At 37.3% G+C, this 21,325-nt stretch overlaps 1 protein-coding gene across 19 annotated transcripts in view; it reads left to right on the top strand.

Annotated features, from left to right (window-relative positions):
* Positions 1-21,325, top strand: part of DMD (dystrophin) — a 1,043,395-nt gene that overhangs the window by 877,800 nt on the left and 144,270 nt on the right. For all 19 annotated transcript variants that reach the window (XM_052674157.1, XM_052674152.1, XM_052674148.1 and 16 more), the window contains one exon: positions 5,219-5,365. In XM_052674157.1, coding sequence (XP_052530117.1) covers positions 5,219-5,365 — 147 coding nt within the window. The remainder of the gene's footprint in view (positions 1-5,218; positions 5,366-21,325) is intronic.

The raw sequence follows: 21,325 nt of genomic DNA, 5'->3' as shown, positions 1-21,325 counted from the left end.
ACTAAAATGGAAATAGAATGGGAAACAAACAAACAAAAATCTCACAAAAGGACGGTATGACATGTATGGCAAGTATGGAAGGAAGGACGTTTAAAATAAAACAAAATTATATTTCAGCAAATCACCAAATCTTTGTAGAGTTGCTGTCCTAGAAAGTGTGCTGTCTAGTGTCTTTTACTTTTCAACAGGATATTCACAGCATAAGCAATGCAATGTGCACAAAAAATTACCTGCAAGTAATGAGGAAAAGGGGCTACTCTGCATAATCTCAAATAAGTAAGAAACCAATCTGCTGGCTCTTAAGTTCTAAAAAGGTCTGTAAAAGGCTTCAAGAGATACATAAGCATGGAAAGCATGTCACTCATTGAAATCATCTGGGGTTAAAAACACCAGAGAGAAAGAGCTAAGATGGGAGAATGAAAAAATTTGGTTTGAAACAGAAATACAATGTGCAGTGATCAGAACGCGAATGGAAACAAGTAAATAGGAAACTCTGTAACCTCCAAGTTACAAATTACAAAGATAAGAAAGAGTAGATATCTGCTATAAATGGCATAATGCTGTTTTTAAGAAAGTTAGCAATCAAATCACTTAGGTGAATTGATTGTATCAACAAATCACCTAAAATCATTTGGGATTTGAAATTCCAGCCCCAGAAACAGAGATAATAACTGGTAAGAGATTGCAAGAAAAGTAATTGTAATAAATGCCATGATAGGGCATGCTTTGTAGACTCCCCTTTTAAGTGTCAAAAATTGCTTCTTCATGGAGTAAATTCTCAAGGTGGCCACAAATTGGGAGCAAACATAGCAAACAAATTGCTTTCATAATAAGGATTGTTATGAACTAATAATCAGCATGTCTGTAGGACTAAAACAAAGCAAAATGAAAACGATCAACCATCTACCACAGTGATTTTCAGTTTTCAGAATAGGAACTACATGCAGATGAAACAAGCTTAAAAGAGATTAAAAAGAGTAAAACTTGAAGGCAGCGTGGAGACGCTGCAATGGAAGCTGAAAACAAATCCATGCCTTCTAAATGAACATGTAGAAGGCCTAGAAAGATAGGAGGGCTAACAGAATATATAAAGAATATATAAAGAAAGATATTTGAAGAAAAAGCATCCATAGAACAAATGTTAAGTTTGAGATGGCCACATCACCAGAACCAGATACCTATCTGGTCAAGAGTACTAAAGAAATAAAAGAGTGAAATAACTGTAATTACTAATAGTATTTTCTTGCTTAAAACAATTTTATTTTGAGGAATGGAAAGTAGAAAATTTGATAAAAGTTTCTAAATAATGCATCTAGTCAGGTCTATAGGCCTGCAGACCAGGGCATCTGGGAAAAAGCATATTGTAGAAGAGACAACATAGCTTTCATAAAAGTAGGTGTGCTGAGAAGGAAACAGAGAGCATATCAACAAAGGGGTGTTGGCCTTTCAGGATTCCAAAAGGTTTTTAAAATGTCATCAAAGAATCTAGGTTCTGTGGGATAAGGGTGAAAATCTTGATGTTGGTTACTTATTTCCTGTTAAAGGTGGAAAATAAAAGTCATAGGTGAGCAGTTCATTTGCCTGATGAAAGAGTTTGTGCTCAGGAAGGATTACTCTGTCCAGTATGCATGTAAAGGAGCTGTAAAGAGAATGGATAATGCAGTGACACATCTTGTTGATGATACAAACCTACTTAAAGTCCTTTAGGTAAGGATGGTTCGCAAACAGCTATAGAAAACTCCTAAGTATTGACTGGCAGTAAAGTGGCTGCAGTGAAAATCAGTGTTGATAAATGTCAAGCAATGCGTGAAGGAAAGGAATCCCAACTTTATATGCACAGTAATGAGTTCTCATTTAGTTCTTTTAAACATTCCTTTTAGCACTCATGAGAGAGATCTTGAAATTGTAAGCCCTGGTTCTCTGAAAGCATCGCTTCAATACCCAGCACTGTTCAGAATGCCAAATCAAATGCTAGAAATTCTTGGTAAAGCAGAAAATATCATTATACTATGATATAAGACTCTGTAGATTGTAGGCAGTGATCCAGTCCACCACTTAAAAAAAGCATAGTGAACCAAAAGTATGGAAACCTCCTGCACAAAACCAGAATAAATAGATCAGGAAAGTGATATGTCTTGTGTTGTTTTGCATCTGCCAGGTAGGCGTCTATGTATGAGCTAGCAGTCTGGTCTCCCAGTATAGTTTATGAAAATCTCAGCTTAGTCACTGCAATTTAGAATGTGATTCATGCTGTCTGATCGCAAAAGCTTGCGTTTCGTTCAACGCCTGTTTTAGTTTGCTGCTGAGTATAAGGGGACTAAATAGTGAGTGAAGAAAAATCTTAAGTAATAGGTTACAAAAAAGCAGAAGGTGGTTCTTCAACCTAAAGTTTGAGCTTATAGACTATTTTGGATGCTTATATTTTATGTTCAAAAATCAAATAGATGATGTAAGAGAAATCCATCAAGATCTGATTGACAAACAAATAGAACTTCTGGCTCCAGTATCTTTGAGCATAAATTGAGCAGAACAAGGAGCAGAGAAGCTTATGCTTTCTCTTGCCAATCCTTCTTCCCCGAGTAAATATGTAAAGGTTGCTCCAAAAGTAATGCCTCCCATTTATTTCCATGTAAATTATAGCAGGTACAAAGAGCACAATAACTATAAAGCAAAATCACAGCTACAAAACATTGTTTTTCAACATAATAGCCACCAGGAGCTATGCCTTTTCACCATTAATGAACAAGAGCCTGCATGCTGTGCTTGTAAAAATCTGGACCAATGGAGGTGACCCACTGTCACCATTGCTGAAATGCCCCAGCCACCACCTCACTGTGCTCACATCCATTGTGCTCACATCCAGTGTTTGGTATCCATAAATGTTCAGCAAATGACAATGATTGTCAATGGCTGAGATTTCTTCCATGGAGGAATTGAATAACATACCTTTGCTTCATGTGCACTTCTGTGGCAAATGACAATGTGTCAGACTCCCTCTGCTGCCATCTGTCACATGGCAAGAAAATGTAATGGAATATTGGTGGGAAGGTTCAACCTCTACTGACACACCATCAACATCTGCCTCTGGCATCGTGGGAGGCATTACTTTCAGAGCAGCCCCCAGGTGCTCTCAGAGATAGGACTGAGTGAGCTGACCTTGTCTACTGACTGATTATGGCCAATGTTAGGTTCTAGACTTGTGGTATTTGGCTGGTATCTGTGCTATATCTTCTACAGTTCTTGCTGATTTTCCAAAACATTTTAAAATATTTTCTAACAGAACAGTATGGATCATTTAAAATCCAATCTACCACCTACAGCATCTCATACCATTGAAATTCTTCCTTGCATAAGGACAGTCATAATGAAAATAATTTGGGGCTGTTTTTCCTTTTGCTGTTCACACTGAGAATTCATTTGCACCCTGAGCTATTTAATTCAAAATAGGTTCGAATAGGTCTCTCCTTGTGATAGTGGAACATGACTCACCATGTATATTTGTTTTTAAATTGCCAACTCTATAGTTCTGCAATTATTTTCTGCTATAAACCTGTGGTGGGTTTCGTTTTCTTTGTATAGAAGGAAAAAAATAATAGAAAAGTTAATCAGTCCTACACTGTGCAAACCAAATATTAAAAATATAAATATTACGGTAAAGCATTTCAATCATATTGATGAAAATCAGAATCAACTAGAAATTCCAAATTACTGCCTCTATAGCTGAAAAGTACTATACGAGATACAAAAATGATTACTATTTCTTTCTTTTTCTAAAAAGAATTCCTAGTAAATTTCAGTCTCTAACGCAGAAATAAAAACCAAGCTTGAGAATCGTGTATGTTGGCTGGTGAACTGTTTGTCCACAGGAAGGTTTGTTTAGTGTATTGCTACAGTCGTTGATTTTTTTAATCAGACAATATCACATGCTGAATCTTTGTATGGATTTTTTCTTTTCTGTCTTCAGTTTTAAATGGTAAGATTATTTGCATTGTCTAACATTCACTTGTTGTTTCTTACATTTTGATTTGTATAACCAATGAAAGTGCTAGTAAAAATTCAGGCAGAATAGCAATAGAATGCATAATGTAAATTTTAAAGATGACGAAAAAGCTTTTTCATTTTTTTATGTCGAAAAATTAGCATATCACTGCAAAAATCGGTATACAGCAGAAAAAATAAAAAGTAATTAAAAAGGAAATAACTTCTCAAATAGGGGAGGGGACAGGTTTTCATTTTTTCCATATATTTCTGTGATTTCTGTGATTTCTTTTTGTTTTCTTATGTCTTACCTCTGTTCCTAAACATTCCCTCTTTGTAAAGTAAGGTGTAGTCACTAAAAGATGTTGACTAATTGTGACAGATCTTCTGTTTCACCTCAATTTGGATATAATGGTTGATTTACATAATCATTTGTGTCAACCTTAGGTGATATTAGTATTTGCAAATCAACATTTCAGATTGAAATAACTGGTCTGAAATCTGCCAGATACTTCAGTACATGCTTAAATACAAGCAGTTTTTAGGCTTAAGCTTATGTGATTTGCCTGAACAATGAAGTGTGATCCTTTGGCCATAGAAATTAATAGCAAGAGAACAAGGCTTAATGCAGGAACTGCCTTACAATATATTGCATTGCCAAAACTGATTTCTGCAGCAGGTGCTTTCCATTTATTCTGACAGTGTTTTATATTTATATATAATTGGGTGTTGGTAATGTTAGATAAGAGTTGCTCTCTTCATAATGCATGAGATACTCGAGATAAGATCATAAATGAAGAAAAGTCTGCAAGGGTTTTAGCATCTCTTTTCTTTTTTTATTCACTCAAATTGAGAAGTGTTTTTCCTCTGCTTTCATATGTTAAACAGCATTTGTCCATCCTGAGGAACACATGCTGTGCACATGTAAACAATGAGACAGAGAGAAGCATGCCCTACAGTGCACAGCCCAGTGGGTGTTCTGCTTAGGGATTTAATTTAACTAGCCAGAAATTATAGTGAAGGCTCCACATTGCTACCAATTCCTGAAATGCTGGACCCTACTCTTTAGACCTAGAGCTCATAGCAAGTATATTAGATGACTGTTATCTCTCTGAAGGTCGGTACATGCCTTCCTTTCAGCTTGACAGGGAACTCCTTCGCCTTGTTAATCAGCTGGTAGCAGACCCCATCATTTTGGAAGTTATCACTTATCTTTTTTTATGGTATTTAATTTGTACAGGTTTATCGAGCAGAAATGGTGCCCCTTAAAGAGAAAGTGCATCAAGTCAATGAGCTGGCTCACCGGTTCGCTCCCCCTGATATTCAGCTCTCCCCATACACTCTCAGCTGTCTGGAGGACCTGAACACAAGGTGGAAAGTGCTACAGGTAGGTCTCCTGTGACTGCTTTCTTTATGCTGCATTTAATTTATTTTTCTTCTATGTGGTTGTTTTCTCCCTGGGCACTAAACAGTCACCAAAGGAATGAAAGAGGAAAGAGGTCAGTATTGGAAAAGCAGTTTCAGCAAGGCTATTCCTATAAAAAAAAAAGTGAAAAAAGCAAGGCCAAATGCAAGTTGTTGCACTCAGAGCAATCCCATATGTGTACAGACTCATTGAAAGCAGCTCTGTGAAGAAGGACTTGAGGGTCATGGACAATGAAAAGCTGACCATGGGCCAAGAGTGTGCTTTTGCAGCCTAGAACATCAACAATATCCTGGGCTGCATGAGAAGAGAGATGGTCAACAGGGAGTGGAAGGGGACTGTCCCTCTCTGCTCAGCCCTCATTTGGCTCCATCTGGAGTATTGTGTCCGAGTCTGAGGCTACAGGAGAGAAGGAATGTGGAATGGATCCAGAGGAGGGCCACAAAAGTGGTCAGAGGCCGGAGCGCCTCTTTTAGGAAGAAAAGGTAAGGGAAGTGGTCTTGTTCAGCTTGTAGAAGGCTCTGGGGAGACCTCATTGTGGCCTTCCAGTACTTGAATAGAAGTTAAAAGCAGGAGAGGGACCAACTTTTTACACAGTCTGACAGTGAAAGGACAGTGGGAATGGTTTTAAACTAAAAGATGGGATATGTAGATTAATGTTAGAAGGAAATTTTTTACTTAGAGCGCAGTGAGGCGCTGGCACAGCTGCCCAGAGAAGCTGTGGTGACCCATCTGTGGAGGTGCTCAAGGCCAGGTTGGATGGGGCCATGGGCAGCCTGAGCTGGTGGGGGGCAGCCCTGCCCATGGCAGGGGTTGGGGCAGTATGGGCTTTGTGGTAACTTCTAACCCAAGCCATTCTGTGCTTCTATGATTCTGTGAAACATGCTAATGTATTCTCTTAATTTCTGGATTCTTTTATCCAGAAGTAAAATCAGTTAAGCCAGTTTTTCAGACAGTTAGAATTTTCATATGGATAAAATACTTAGAAGTTTATTTACCTTTTAATATTAATATTTAGAAAATCTTGCTGCAAAATATGTCATGTGATAACATCTTTCAAGTGACTTATCCATGTGTTACTTAAATTTTTATGGTGTATTTGTCCTGCATATGAATAGAAGATATTGGTACTGCCAAGTCTAATAGTCAAAAAGAGATTATTATTTCTTTATTCTTCTCCAAAATGAATCTTGCATTTCTGTGACATCTCCAGTTTATCGAAGTTAATGTAAATATTAACAGCAGAATTTTTGGTTTTTTCTACTTTTTTCATAAGTCAGCAGCTTGCCATGAGAGTTTGAGTTTAAGTAAAAGATAATTCTTGATCTTTGCTCATCAGTATCTGATTTATCTTACATTTTCAGGGTAGGCTAAAAGTAACATTATTAAAGCAGATGAACAGAAATCTAGAAGATAAAATAAATATTCCTCTAATTTTTATCCACATATGTGAAAAAATTACTTGTATTTCCAAAAAACAGCAGCTAATTAGCTCAATACGCCAATTCATAGAGAAATACCTTCTTTTAGCTAAAAAAATAACTAAGTTCCAGTGGTTTGCTGAAATATGCTTCATTTTCCTTTAGGAAAAGGGAAAATGGGAAGATTTTTCAGAGTGAGAGCATATAGTATGTGAAAAAGTCAAACAAATCTGAGAGGAAGTCTGATATAAGCATTTTGTTGTTATCTTTCATGAAAGCATTAGGCAGAGGGCCAGCTTGACATTGTAGACTACTTTAAAGCATATGAGGGAAACCAGTTGTTCACACACATTTCATAGATACTATGCTCTTTTTCCAACAAGTGCAGGAAGCATTGTAAAGTTAGATCCTTGGAGACAGTATGTCAGAGTGGGATTTTAGAGCTGATAGAACTGGTGGTAATTTGGAGTTTTGCAATTTACTGTCTTCTTTCATATTTACTTAAATGTACTCTGGAAGCTATTGGATAGCAAGGTGAAAACAATCCAGTACAACTCCAAACACATCTTGAGGGGAAGAAATGTAGGCTATTTTGAAGGATTATCATGTATAAAAGGCCAATATGTGACCCCTGGGAAGAAGAGGATCTATGTTCCTATAATTTATTTTTTCTACCTGAAAAAGGAACAGAGTTTCAGATACAGAGACAGAGCTCATTTGTTTTCTGCGTATAAAGTCTAGTGGATGTTTGCATTGACAGTCACTCATGAGGGCACTTCTTAGAGTATTACATGTTCTGTCTTAGGGTCAAGCTTAAGTATGTATGAAAGAAATTTGAAATTTTGGTCCTGCAATAAGGAAATCAAAGATAGAAATGATTTTTTGTGTGTCCTACAAAATTGTCTATTTCCAAGATAGGTTTGTATTTTGTGTTTCCGGTTTTCAGTTTGATTACAACTTTTTTTTCTCTCTCCCTCTCCCTTTCCTTATTCTTCTCCATCCCCTCCTATCCATTCCCCTTTTATGTGTTCTGTTTTTGTCAACGTATACAGGAATATTCCTAGAAAAAAATGTACATTAAGGAGGGTGTAACTACAAGTGAGTGTGAAGCAAGCAGAATGTTAAATTTCAGGATTGTCTCTGTTGGACATTATTGCACACTCAACAAAGGGAGAGCTGCCTTCAGGCCCCAGCTCGCTGCTAGGCAGCCCCTCAAGGCAGACCAGGAGGTCACTGGTCAAAGATGGTGCAGTGAGGTTTGTAGGCAAAATCTCTGACACAAACAGAATTCCTCAGTATGTCACAGGAAACCTAGCTTCAAGTTACTGCGAAAGATTATTTTAAATCTAACCACTTATGTTCTTAAAAGCAAAAAGGGAAATCCTTATTTTCCTGAAGTAAATGTGGAGTTGTGACAAGTGTCAGAGTCCTGCTGGCCTCCAAATATAAAGGTCCCAACAAATACTAATGATATGTGCCTTCCAGTCTTCATTCAGATCCAGTGAATCTCCAAACAATTGAGTCATTCTGTTCCCACCCCTCACTTGACAGGTGGATGGGCACCAGGGCAAGCAAGTTACATCAAAATGTAAGTTGAAAGCAGCACTGACTTATTATAACAGAGTTTAAATTTAGGATTCTTTCTCATCTCTCTTCCATGCTTTCTCCAACAACAAAAAAAATCCTCAAAAAAGAAGCAAAGTAGCAACCATATATACCCATAAACGAAATGTTCATTCATGACTGTCACTGTTGAAATAAGTTTTCCAGATTTTCACAGAATCATAGAATGTATCGTAGAATCATAAAGGTTGGAAAGACCAATAAAATCATCTAATCCAACCATCAACCCATGCCTGTGACCACTTCAGACCATGTCACTCTGCAACATCTGCGCGTTTCTTGAACACTTCCAAGGGTGTTGACTCCGTGACCTCCCTGGGCAGCCTGTTCCAATATATGTATGTTTAGCATGGTGATGGTCTCAAAAGATATTCTTTAGATCTAATCACGTCATTAAGGTTTGAATATGATTAAGGGTGTTCTCATATCATTTTGTCCAAAGGAAAAAGAAACAAACAAAACCCCTCTTCTAGTTATTTATAGTTCACTTTTTGAAATTGACAGTCACTGTATGTGAATCTCATACATGAAAGTTGTAGTCATGTGCTTCTATGGAAAATCTTCCCTACTGTTCTGTGCATCTAACATTATTAAAAGGAAAGCTACTTACTCCAGATAAAGCAGCAAGTATAAACTAAGGCTGTATTAAAAATGGTTAAATAGAGTGGCAGATGAGTCAACAGTAATAAGGCAGATATTTTTTCCTCTTCAAGAGACAGAAAAAGTCACATATGTATGAAAGTTTCATATAATAAGGATTCAGATTTCTGTGTTCATTATGTTTCTATCATCTTAGCAGTTCTTCTTCTCATTTTATTTGTTCATTTTAATAACTGATTTTCATTTGTGTGCTTTTCCTCTGTTTTTAACTGTCTTTTGATTAATGTCATTTTAAATAGTTGATGAAAGCAAGAGACAACATTTTCTGGGACCAAACTTCAGGCTCATCTATAATTATTAGACTAATAAGGCATTGCAATCATAGTTCTTTTCAATCTTGAAATTTGAAACTATTATTGTAGTAGTTGCAGGTTCCCTCTTCCCAGCAGAGGGAGATTTTGATCTTTTTGGGAAGTTGAGTTTTTCCATCAGACTCTTAAGTAAAGATGTTGTTTTGTATATTCCACGACAAATGGAATTTCTGCCAAACACACAGCTGTCGTGGTTCTTTCGTGGCCTCTATTTAATTGGCTATTCCGCTTGGCTTTAGAAGTCATCTACCCATGGTTGTTTTTTTTCATTTCTGATGGCTCAGTTTTGTCTAATGTTTGTCTGCATAAATACGCATATGGATCCTATTTATTTATTTATATGCTAACAAGTAGAGAAAGGATAGCTATCTGTATTGGGATTCAATGTGTGTCACAAACTGGAAAGCTTCCTTAATAAATAAGGAGGATATCATCATTGTTCTTCGTGGCATGTTTAGAGCAGTCAGTGAAAGGATGTGTCTAAAATTATAAATAGGCATGATAATCATCAACAGGCCATGCCAACTGGGAAAAAAAAAAAAAAAAAAAAAAAAAGGTCAAAGTTGTGATGTTCTATGTGATGAATTTCGGTTTGTTGAAACATCCGTTTTAAAGTTTTGTGATTCCTTCACTTTGAAATTTTGTCCTCTTTCAAGGTTTGTTTTGAAGAACCAAGTAGATGCGCAATGATTTACCCTATTTCATATTTTCATATCCATATTCAAATTTCTTTTGCTATGTTTTTTCCTGTACATACGTGTTTTTATATGTGATATTAAAAAAATGAACAAACATTGACATACATGGTTTGTAAGTACAAAGACAAGCACAGAAAATGTAGGAATTTGAATAAAATGTCTTCCATGGACAGCCTTAATTTATTATCCTGTTGTAGAATCTTTGCATATGTCCTATATTGTGTAAGATTTCTGGTTTATCTGGTTGTTGGATAAATAATAGGAAGAGAATGGGCTTAGTATTTGATATCCATTAGTCTTGTTTCCTTACAAAATGAAACTTATGCAATATACTTCCACCTGTCAACAGTTATAGATTATGTTTGGCAGCATACATCTGTATGAGTCACACCAGAATATATTTAGGGTACTGTGCAAAATTGAGGTTACGATACTGTAAAAAATGTATTAACTGAAAACCAACATACACTAGTTCTGTTGCTTTTTGATCGAGTAGTTATAAGGAAATGATTGAGAATTTAGCTTTTTAACTTATTCACTAGTCACCATTGTAACTGTACTGAAGATGGGAATATTTGTATTCTTCAATATTAGTGAACCATAATTTCTGAACATCTCAAAAATACTTTTTTTCTGTAAAAGTTCCTTTGACACAGAAAGTGGTCGTTACATTTGAACAATTAAAGCTCTGTGTTTACCTTAGATGTAAAAATCGCATAGACTGCTTCATTTTCTGTCAGCATTAAGAGAAGTCGGCCTGATTTTTTTTCAACACTCTTTTAGGTGTTGTGACTTGATTCCATTCAGCTATGTTCAGACTGCTTAATATGAGCATTAATGTGTGGGGGGTTTGTTTTGCTTTAAGATAAGAGCGTGTGAGCTTATTCAGGGTGAAAAGCTGGGAAGTGCGCAAAGCTAGCAGCAGTCAGAACAGTGAAAGCATACAAGGACAAAACCAGAATGAACCTTGCAATTATGTCATTCTCCGAACCTGACTTCCATATCACAGCTCCTTTTCCTTGCCAAAATCTTATCAACTGTCAGCGCTCATAATTCGTCGGTTAGATTTTCAAACAGAACAGAGCAGGACAGGATTGTGTAGTGTCGGGTAGGGTAGGATTCGTTGTCAGCTTTCTGCTGACACCAGAGGGATGATGAGCCTTAACAGTCTGTGGTTGAGCTCCATAGCCTGGAGGGGATGTACTCTGCTGGCACAGATAGTCTGTCCACTCAGCCCTGCTTGGTTTGAAGCAAGGTTAAAGAGGATCTACAAAGGAACATGCTTGTGGCAGATAGAGCCTTCACAGAGTTTAAGAGCTGCCATGTAAAGACCCACTCTCTAAATGTGAGCGGAAGCAGTATAAAACCACTTAGATTCCAGGCTCTGGTGCCAAGGTACCGTTGAAAGATTTTAAAGAGGGAGAATGCAAAAAGTACTCCTCTTTTTCCCCATTTTTGCTTATTCTTTTCTGTGAAATGCTCTGATTTTTTAGAAAGAAAATATTATTTAAAGAGATTTAAAGTCCTAAGGTAGAGAAAAAAATACACAAATTTCTCATTCAAAAGGTTTATGTTAGCCAATTTTTTTCCCTCTGTTAAGTCATTTTGTGTCTTTTTGCCATATCAATTACGTATTATATCACTGCAGATATTTTTATGTTAGGCTGTCTACTTTCAGGTTATAGAAAGCTTTCACAGTCTTCAGGCTACACAGGACTGTGTGCAATGTATTCTATGTCTTTTTGCTTTGGTAAAACTTTAAAGATATTTTTGCCATTTTAGAAAGTGCAATCAACAATAGTGGTTAAAATACTAAAAATGTCAGTAGCGTTAAATTGTGACATGGCTTTAAACCCTGCCTTTCTTGATTGGTATGCATGTCATTCACAGAATATTTTCACAAGGTGCCCTCTGAAACTGCCATTGTAGTTTTCATCGTACCTTGAGTAAAGATGAGTGTTGTGACCTTACATGGAAAATTCTGAGCGGTCTGGAAGTCTTGTAATAAATAGCACGTTAACTGTACAGGAGAGGGCATTTTAGAATTAAAATAGCTCAATTCCTCATACGTGTTTTGTGTGCAAATGATTTTTATGAAATGATTCCAAATTTGTACCCATGTGGGACAACACAGGTAAAAGGAGTTATTTCAGTAATCATTGCTTGCAGCAGCTCATCTGACCCATTTGATCCTTGTACTTGCTGTGACTTTATAGAAGTGTGAAAGTGTACTTAATAAAGAATAAAGTATACTTTACAACTGTTAGAAAGGTACCCCTTAGTTGAAGAACAAACAGTATCAATTATGATTCTTGACTTGAAGCATACAATTTCATTTTTATTCATAGTATTTTGTTATTTCTTTTGTACCTGTGGAATCATAGCTACATATAAATCATATGTTGTGAAAATGAATTCTTCAGGGCATAGCGTTTTGTTTGAGAATCCTCAGGTGCCTAGTTTCAAGACAAAATTAGCCTTTTTCTTTCATTTTCTTACATGTTCCAAGTTGATTCTCTGCCATAGCTCAGTTTGTTAAAAAAAAAAAAAATAGTGGCATGAAGAATTTGTATCGGTCAAGCTAGGACAATAAGCCTGAATCTATATTTGCAGATAGTATTTTCATTGTGTCAGATATTGTTGCATGATCAAATGGTCCAATTCCTTATATTGGTCTCAAGTGTGGTGCTTCCTTTCCTTCCCAGTTCCCTCACATATGACTCTTTTTAATCTGTAAAATCAGTGAGTTCTGTCCTACATATCTGACATAAAGCTAATGCTACAGCACTGTTTTCAGCAGTGCAGTGGGATTTCGGGTATTCAGAGGAAACTGAAGAATGTGCCCTCTATAAAATAGCTTTGCATTTCATGTGTATCCCAGCATTCCAGTTGCTTATCTCAAAACATCACATTTCAAATCCTGAATTGACTTTGTCTGTACTTTTGCCAGCCCAAGAGCTAAGATAACTGAATTTGGTTTGCACATCAGTTGTCATAGCTGGCTGCAATATATCCCAGAATCTGGCTGGCTAGGATTACCTTTAAAGAGAAAGGGTTTACATTTTTTTCATAAAGCCTTCATAACTTTATTCAGCTGTGAATGACATGTGAATTACTATCAGACCTGTCTGGTCTGTTGCAGAAGCCATGCAAATTTTTTCTCTGAAAAAGTCAAGACCTAATCCTTCTTCATTAATGAATAGAAGGTCAGCTCCTAGCAAATAGCGTATCTGGAAGACAGAGATGAGTCTAAATTTTATCACAACCACTTTTCAACACTGTGCCCCACACCCTCAGTCATTCCCGCAACAGATGGGATAAGCCTGTGATATCTGTCAGTGCCAGGACCAATAATTTTAGTGTGCCCAAAGTTATGATACATAATTTTACAAATTATTTTAACTACCTGATGTACACATTTTTAAATGAGTGTTCATTTATGGATCAGAAGGATTTCCCCTTCTGTGAAGCTTACGAAGTTCAATTGAACTGGAAACAACAACAACAACAATTGTGTTGATTTTGTGCAATTCATACCAGTCTTTTTATTTTACGACAGTTTGAACATTTGCATTTTATAAGGATCTGTCCTGTTCCATAGAAATGGGGACCAGGAAAAAATATACATCTATTTCATGCACATTTGTGCTTATAATTATTGTTATATGGGCTGAAACCCCTGACACAAAACTAATAGTGATTTGTTGATGTAGCTGTAGTATGTGGAAGGGCTTTGGGACAGTAACTATAGTGTTGTTAGGTGTATTATTTAAAAGTGCAATTACATGTAAGGAAAATATGGATGCTGTAAAACCTATGTTGTCAGTCTGTGAACTTAAACCAGAAAACAAATGACAGACTCAAACCTACCATTTCATGCTGTCATATGTCATTCAGGAAGAGGTGTGAGGCAGACTTCAGCCTGTGGGAGCTAAGCTATGGTTTGCTGCTCACTTAGTCTGCCAGCCTTCACAACTGGGCATGCTGTTGCTTCTGCTGAGCTTGTGTAGCTCAGATTTCCCCGTGTGCCCCATGAGCAACATTTGTGCCTTTTGGTGCCAGAAGAAAAGCTCATTACAGCTGTATGGAAGAGCATCCTATGAAAAACGTAAAAGCTGAAAGAATAAAAATCCTGATTTGCTGTTTTTAGAAAGCTAATCAATCCTTACTCCTTCTGACAGCAAAATGTCATTTGTTCCTGCTCCTTCTAGCTCTTTGGAGGAACAGTTCTGAAAAGGGGTATTCACAGTTGTGCGCAAAGTAGGTTTCATGAGCTCCCAGGCTGTATTATTTACATGATCAGTAGATTCACGCAGCAGTGTAACTGCTTGGAGATACTGTATTTTACTGTCTTTCTCACATTCAGACAGGCTGTAGCTTGCCAGAGATATTTTATTTTGAATGAGCATATAACTAACAGATGTTTGCTTTTGGCTCCATGTCTACATTCTTTGAAAGCTGGAGAATTAAATTGCTGACATTCAGACAACACTAATTCACATATCCAGGGAGCCTAATTTGCCATCCCTGAGATCCTGGTGCTCATGGGTTTAGAAACCATTTCAGCGACACAATGTAAGAATAGGCTGGGGAATTTCAATAGTACGCTCCTGCTAAACATAATCACATTTTATAAACATCTGCGTCATTACTGGTGTGATTCATCTCTGAGCTGTATACAGCTGTGTTTCCAGTTTCAATTAACAGTCCCTTAATTGCATCTCCATCTCATGTTACTAATTTAGTTAATTTATTCATAATTAAGAGTATTCTATTTTCCACGAAGGTTTGTTGAGCTTCAAGCATTATTTAAAAAAAAAATAAAAAATAAAAAGAAGAAGCAGGCTCGTTGCTGAGGGATTTTGATTCTTACAACAGTCACATCAGAAAAGAAACGTCATTCATGCACGTAGAGAGGAAGGCAATGTGAAATGAGAAGTCTTTGGGAGGGTTTTGCTTTGTGACTGTGCTTGTCTCCTCATTTTTGCCTTTCTCCCTTCTGCCCCACACCTAAAGTAATTACTTGTTGTTTAGACTGAAACAACAGCTTCTAATATGTAAGAGGAAATGATAACGAAAAAAATCTTACAAGAGCAGTAGTATATATGAGATGTGAAGTAAATCCCATTCATTTTTGCCCTCTTAGCACATTTTGGAGTGTAATGTTTTTAAAAGGACCTATATGATTAGGAACTGTGAAATAACTTTAAAAGTGTGGATTCATGTGGAAAGTTAGGAGGAAGCTTTCCATACAGAGGGTGGTGACACTCTGGAACTGGATGCCGAAGGAGGTTGTGGATGCCCCATCCCTGGAGGCATTCAAGGCCAGGCTGGATGTGGCTCTGGGCAGCCTGGTCTGGTGGTTGGTGACCCTGCACATAGCAGGGGGTTGAAACTAGGTGATCATTGTGGTCCTTTTCAGCCCAGGCCATTCTATGAAAATAAGGAGTGTCTAAGCAATATTACTTTCCAGAACAAGGGGTTGCTTTTTAGAAAGTATCTTTTTTGTATCAGAACATGGGTACAATTTGCAAAAACACAGAAACATGCCTTCTTACAATTGTCCATAGTCCTGTGAAGTTCTTCACTTACTGTTTTTGCTGAAATGGTTACCACTGTCCGGTACTTGCTGGATACAAATGCTCTCCTCTCTGTTATATTTATTTGCCCTGCAGTGATATTCATTCTAGGAAATAAATTAAGTATTAAGGAGTTGTAAGTATAAACAGCACTACTGAAAATAACAATACGTTAATTCTGGTTTCTTTGGCATGAAGAGTATTATGTACTCATCTGTTACCAGTGAGAAGATGAGTAGAACATGCAAAATGCAGAATCCATTTCTGGAGAGGAAGAGAAGAAGAAATACAGGGTAGTCACCTCTTTAAGAAACAAGTATTTATTAGCTGAGATATTGTTTCTTGAGTGGACATTGCTATAATTCTGTATGCAGGAACCTGTAAGTTGTGCAGAATGATTGAAATAGTCTGATCAATACATCTCAAGCAGAGCTGCAGGTTTTTAATGACAGCTGCTGAATCCCTTCTAGCTTAAAATCACAGTTCTCTGAAGCTTTTTCCTTTAATCTTCCCGTTCTCCAGTCTCCTTGATGCTCTTTTTAGTTTCTCTCATTGCTCTTTCTCCTTGAAGCTTTCTTTCTTTCTTTCTCTTCATACAAGCTTCTCCCTGTCTGTTGTACGATCTACAGTCATACTACTGCTTTTTAAAAATAGGGTGAGGAGAAAGTAATTAAACAAGCAAATAGAGTACAAAGCGAGAAACATTATAACCTAACATAAGGGGGAAAGAAAGGGGTGGAAAGAGGCAAAGTGGAATTTAATGTGCAGATGAGGTAGGTTTTTAGTCAGGGCAGTTTTGTGAATCACAGCTTTTTGTTTTCCCCAGGGTTCTCTTAAGAGCAGAATTAGTGACAGATGCACCATACTCAAGCAAATTTCTAAGACTTCGGAGCAGACAATATCATGATTTTCTTTTCTTTTACTTGTCAAATATTAATGCTGGAAAGTAATCTTGTGAAGATAATAAAAGTTAGAACCGTTTCAACCTTTTAGCAGCATACTGTGTGTATTTAGCAAGTAGAATGACAGTTGCAGGGCTAACCTTGCTGTATGAATTCCAGGCGGCCCCACCTCTTTTGATTAAAATGGTGATTAGGGTTAAAGGAGATTATCGCAATTTGCCAGAGTCCCGTTGTGTTGCAAGCTCAAGGTGGGGGAGAGTGATATAGAAAGATAGATTGTCAGGGCCTGATCAATCTACAAGCTTCTATGGCTTTTTCCTACCTTTGTTATTTTCACGCATTCTCCAAATTTCGCAGATTTCACTAGAAGCAAAATTGATATATATATTTTGTACACACACACACAAAAGTAGTTTTCCTCACCCAAGGAAGAAGGACTCTTCAAAAGGGGGTACGAAGGCTTTTATATTTTAGCATGTTAATGTCATACTCTGGAGGATTGTTGTTTTCTTCTTTGTAGAAGGGCAGTTCCACTTTGTACTTCAGATGGCAGGTTTATACCCTGTGGAAGTCTATATGCATGTAAACCTATGCGAATTTGTATTTTAAAGAGCATTGCAGATGATTTATTTGTTTAGAAAGATGCTTGAGCCATAAGTTAGAAATAAATATGATCTCCAGATCCTAAATCATCTTCCTGTTCAAATGAAGCTCCATTTGGAGTTTCGATCATTAAAACCTGACTTTATTCCTTAACCCTTAGTTTTATTACATTATACATGGCCTTCCCATCCATGTTTTTCCCAGAAAAGAACTTTGTGATTCCAATATGGGAAAAATCTGGTTTATATTTATCTTCAGCCTCCTTAATGGACGGAGAAGAAAATAAATACCTGTGGGAAAGTATTGCTACATTGTTGTGCATTTCATTTCTGTATATTTAACCTCAGAGGGTAATTTTGTTTCTGATGCTTGCAGAGCTTCTGATACTTCTGTAGCAGAAAACATGCTATCATCAATTGTGTTTGAATACAAGATTACTGTGCTCATGTTGCTCCTGCTTACAGAGAGTAAACCGCTGAAGTGACTGGTTCTAAATTTCAGTCCTTTATGCCCCACTGATAAGAGAATCATAGGATCGTTTGAATTGAAAGGGACACTTAAATATCATCTAGTTCCAACTCCCCTACAATACAAAGGGACGCATAAAGCTAGATCAGGATGATCAGAGCCCCATTCAACCTGAACTTAAATGCTTCTGAGGATGGAGCATCCACCACATCTCTGGATAACCTGTTCCAGTGCCTCATCAGTGCCATTTAGACATCATTTGTGTATGCACATTATAATAATTCAATGTCTTTTGCAATAAATATTAGCCTTTCAACTACATTTCAATCAGTATTGTTTATTTGTCCCCATGAAGAGTAATTCCTAGAAAATTGTTTTCTATTACTAAGCACTAAGAATCACTCTCACATGTGACATTAACTGCCCACAAAAGCCTGACCAAGAAAGAAATAAGACCCTCAAAGACTAAGGAAGAGAGGGGGATATTTTAGGCCACTTGAAGATCAGAGGTATTGCAGCCATGGAAAATCAATATTCCTCCCTGATAGTCCACTCATGTTTGCACTGGAATATAAGTGCAGTTATTGCTTGCCTTGCGTATCCTAGTCCCATTTACTTCAGTTGAAGGCACATGCAAGCCAGCAAGATTTATCACCTTGTTTCTGGTCACGTCAACCTGTTATCCTTCACTTGTGGAAAATCTTAAAAGGATCTTGGTCTGTAATACTGAATGAGTCGATCTGTGCAGAGGTGAGAACCTAGATTTCTTTCTGAGGTTTTTGCCCATGCTGTCCTCCCACCCTGAAGATTGTGCAAATCCCATTAAAATGGCAGCCTCAAACTCCTTTAGTAGGTTCTTGTTTGATCCTTCCTTCCTTCCTTCCTTCCTTCCTTCCTTCCTTCCTTCCTTCCTTCCTTCCTTCCTTCCTTCCTTCCTTCCTTCCTTCCTTCCTTCCTTCCTTCCTTCCTTCCTTCCTTCCTTCCTTCCTTCCTTCCTTCCTTCCTTCCTTCCCTCCTTCCCTCCTTCCCTCCTTCCCTCCTTCCCTCCTTCCTTCCCTCCTTCCTTCCCTCCTTCCCTCCTTCCCTCCTTCCCTCCTTCCCTCCTTCCCTCCTTCTCTCCTTCCTCCCTTCCTCCCTTCCTCCCTTCCTCCCTTTTTCCCTCCCTCCTTTCCTCCCTCCTTTCCCCCCTCCCCCCCCCCTTCCTCCCTCCCTCCTTCCCTCCCTTCCTTCCTCCCTTCCTCCGTCCCTTCCTTCCTTCCTTCTTTCTTTTCTTTCTTTTCTTTCTTTTCTTGCTTGCTTTGCTTGCTTTCTTTGCTTTTCTTTCTTCCTTTCTTCCTTTCTTCCTTTCCTTTAATTTGCAGTATTCAGATGCATAGGTGAACTTCTAGAATTTTAATTATTTCTGTTTCACATGAGCTGCAGAAATCCAAAAGGGTTGGGGAAAGATTTAATTTTAGATAGCAGGTTAATTAACTGCATTTGTAAAAACTAGTGTAACTTTAATTAAATGTCTCTACATTAATTTAGTTATGTAATTGAAAATGTATTGGGATAGTCCTTAGAATTTATGACTCTTCCTGCTTGAGGATTTTAAGTAACAGATCATAATAATAATGAAAGTAAAGAAAATGTTTAAGCTTTTGCTAGATTTCTACCAGTTTTTTTCAAGTATCAGTAAGGTAGCTTTTACTCCCAAACATTTTTTAGTTCTGTAGATTTTATGAAAGGGTTAGGTAACTGAAAACTCAACCTGTAGATGATGACTGAAGAAGTGTTTTTCTCTTCTTGTATGTGTTGGGGCTTGTTTGTCTTTATCCCACTTGAACTTTTGTGCTTCTTACAATGTCCTGTCAACACTAACAGTAACATTGTCTACTAAAAAGCTACCACTCACAAGTCTCTACAGGGGGCAGTTCTGTTGAGGTTCCTTGCAATGCTCGGAGAAATCTGATTGAGCGCTCTGCCCTTTTGTCAGAAGTATAAGCTGTGGAGGGAGGAGGAGGTCCAGAGAGGAAGGCAGGGGCCAAACACAGTTTAATCTTTCTGTAGATTTCCAGAGGCACCCACGCATTTCCACCACAGCATGCAACTCCTCTCTGGTTCCCTGCTCTGCTATGAGAGATGTAGCGAGACAAAGAGAGGCTGGAGCTTTGCACAAAATGTGGGCAGGTGTGCAGCTATTTAAATGAAATCCTGTATTGTGTAGCTACCTTCTCCCATGACCTTGCCCCATGAGAAAAGGTTAAGCATTGCTTTTCACCATTGTGCTGTGACTACCTGAAGTAGAAATATGTCATAAATGTTATGCTTAATATTTGTGTATAATTGTAGTTAAATCTGATTTACATTCCATTTCTGAACCTATACTGATGACTGCAATCTTCCAGTGACAGCACTCAGAATTTCTAGTAGTATTTGTTTTTCCCTGATTGAAATTGTTTCCACTGCCCTCCATTTCCCTTACGATTGAAAAGTGAATTACACTGATACTTTGCCAAAGAGATGGCTTATAGTAATTTTCTTTTCCTTCCCAACACCTATTGTGTGCATCAGTTGCATAAATGATAATTTGAAGCCTTTTAGCACAGCTGGATATTTTTCATTGATTCTTTTCATCTGAGCATCATTCATTAGAGTTCCTTCATCTTTTTGTCTGCAGCACACTTTATCTACAGAATACTGGGTTTTGTAGAACAAAATGGAACAAAAAGTACAAGGACTTTAAGTCCTTTCAGTGTCATATTAGTCAGGTTATAAATTTGAAACAGAGCAAACAACCTCATTTGTTTGCCTTCCTCGAGGTGCAAACTTATCTTAATTTATTCCATACTGACAAAGGAACTTTAAGAAATAATACCTGATTGTTTCAATCCTTGCTTTTACGGTATCCATTAATACTACCATTCCAAAAGTTCTATAGTTCTTTTAAGTGTATATTTATAAAAATATAGGATCATGTTCAGGAAAGGCTCGGGTTTGTGAAAATCAAACATTTATAGTGTGCTACAAGATAATGCACGTTATTATCTCCATCCCACAACTTCATCTTTTCCATGTGATAACTGTATATGTATAGCACTTCTAGTCCTCTCCTGTTCAATTTTAGTAGAAAGCAAGTTTGCCATTATGAGCAACACTACTTTGTCAGAAATGCTCTAACTAAATGTTGTGCAAGAACTGTGCAGTTTTCCCTTATATAATATTAATATTCAATATAATAAATGAAAGGTAGGTGAAATTTGGTTCTCGCTGGTTAGGTGTAAAAAATAAACTTTCTTGGAAGTGGTGTGGTGAAATTTTACTAGTAGTCCAACTTTCAATACGTCTTTTTTTCCGTGCATGAAAGGAATAATTTAGCAGACTTCAACAAGAATAATCCTAAAATGACCAACATCTCAGATCAGCATTTTACATTGGCAGTATTTCTTGATTGACTTCACCTGGTTAACCAATGAGAGTACTTGGCTAAATTATAGATCTGAAGTAAATGGTGGATAGTCTTCTAACACTTCTTCATTTTCTACCACTGGAATGCTTTATTTGTGCTGCAGCATGCTGTTTTTTTAAGTGAAGTTTGATTGCTGTGTATTCTTAAATTGTTCAGGTGCACAGACAGTAAGAGTGATTTTCCGTGAGGGTGTAGTGTAATACGTAAACCA

Source organism: Tympanuchus pallidicinctus, unplaced genomic scaffold (assembly GCF_026119805.1).
Source record: "Tympanuchus pallidicinctus isolate F22 unplaced genomic scaffold, pur_lepc_1.0 scaffold14, whole genome shotgun sequence".
Classification (NCBI taxonomy): Eukaryota; Metazoa; Chordata; class Aves; order Galliformes; family Phasianidae; genus Tympanuchus; species Tympanuchus pallidicinctus.
Note: the sequence above shows the minus strand (reverse complement) of the source record. Positions and strands in the feature narration are given on the sequence as shown.